The sequence below is a fragment of the Capsella rubella genome, unplaced genomic scaffold (genome assembly GCF_000375325.1).
Source record: "Capsella rubella cultivar Monte Gargano unplaced genomic scaffold, Caprub1_0 scaffold_4, whole genome shotgun sequence".
Classification (NCBI taxonomy): Eukaryota; Viridiplantae; Streptophyta; class Magnoliopsida; order Brassicales; family Brassicaceae; genus Capsella; species Capsella rubella.
Genome location: NW_006238920.1, coordinates 5,153,263 through 5,154,803, shown reverse-complemented (window position 1 = coordinate 5,154,803; position 1,541 = coordinate 5,153,263). Strand labels below are relative to the sequence as shown.

Here is a 1,541-nt window from a genome sequence, read left to right as displayed (position 1 = left end):
TAAGTTATATGTTATATAGTCATATAACTTTGTGTATGTTTTGATTATCAATTTTTGTGTATGTTTTGCAGGCTGATAGTGAAGAGGACGATGCTGGTGGAATGGCGTCACTTAAATTACTCGTGGGTATGGTTTCAGAAATGAAATCAAGTATTGAGACCATGAAATCAAAGGTTGAGACCTTTGATGATAAGTTCACACGTGTTGATGAAGAATTCGTCAATATGAAAGGCCTAATTTCCTTCGTTGCCAGAGGTGGAGGCCTAGCTGGTCTCATGAGTGGAGGCAAAAACATTCAGAATGACGACAAATTACCACTCAAAAGCATCTCCAATATAAGAATCAGGGATGCTTTTGGGAAAAAAAAAGAACAGACACCTGAAATTCAGAAGAAACCGTCAAGCCAAGACAACTCTGTTACTAGTCCCCCGGTAAGTTGAGTTCTCTTAATTTTATGTAATGGCTGAGTTATTCGATTTTTTTAATTAGTTGTTTATGTTATGGCTGAGTTATCAAATACATTACGGCTGAGTTGTTTATGTTATGGCTGGGTTATCAGATACATTACGACTGAGTTGTTGTATGTTATGGCTGAGTTATATCTCTGTTTTGGCTGAGTTGTTTTATGTTATGGCTGAGTTATATCTCTATTTTGGCTGAGTTGTTTTATGTTATGGCTGAGTTATACCTCTGTTATGTAAGAGTTGTTTTGTGTTATGGCTGAGTTATACCTCTGTTATGGTAGAGTTGTTTAGTGTTATGGCTGCGTTGTTTTATGTTATGGCTGAGTTATTTTGTGTTATGGCTGAGTTGTTTTGTGTTATGAAGTTACAGGAGAAAAAAATTCAGGAAGAAGAAGAAGAAGAAGCAGTTCTGGACAGTAACATTAATCAGTGTATCAAGAATCTAAATAAGGATTTCGATGAGGCCACTAATAAGAAAGATGATCTTCTTGATTTCATTGAGAAATCTCCCTCTCCTGCTAATAAGAAAACGCGGCCTGTGACGCGGAATTTAGAAGCACAGCAGAGGAAAGATGCCGAGGCTCAAAAGAAGAAAGAGGAGGCACTGAAAAAGAAAGAAGATGCACTGAAGAGAAGAGAAGCAGATGCCCAGAAGAAAAAAGAAGTAGAGGAAAAGAAGAGGGCAGATGCTGAAGCAAGAAGGAAAGCGAATGAGGAAAAAGACCAGCCAAAGAAGAGAGGTAGAAAGCCTAGAGCTGTTCAGCAGCTGAAACCAAGTGTCCCTTCTGATCTGGTGGAAGAACTTGCTGAAGATGTTGTAAAGATTCCTCTTGTCAAATTCAAACTCTCAAAGGTTGAGGTTGAGGACAAGAAAGGGGAAAGAAAAGGGGACAACAAGGGGGTTAAGAAAGGGGACAACAAAGTTTCTGACAGTGAAATAGAGGATATCACTGACAATAATCCTTTCCAGAACTTCAACGTATTACCTGAATCTGATGTTGATGAAGAAGAAAAGATTAGGAATGAAAGGATTAAAGACTTAAGGTTAGCAAATGTGAAGTTTGCTAAAGATGGGAG

General features: G+C 38.2%; 1 protein-coding gene across 1 annotated transcript in view; it reads left to right on the top strand.

Annotated features, from left to right (window-relative positions):
- LOC17890066 overlaps positions 1–1,541 on the top strand; it is a 16,116-nt gene that overhangs the window by 13,289 nt on the left and 1,286 nt on the right. Inside the window, exons 6-8 of the mRNA XM_006296467.2 lie at positions 72–431; positions 829–1,065; positions 1,192–1,508. Coding sequence (XP_006296529.2) covers positions 72–431; positions 829–1,065; positions 1,192–1,508 — 914 coding nt within the window. The remainder of the gene's footprint in view (positions 1–71; positions 432–828; positions 1,066–1,191; positions 1,509–1,541) is intronic.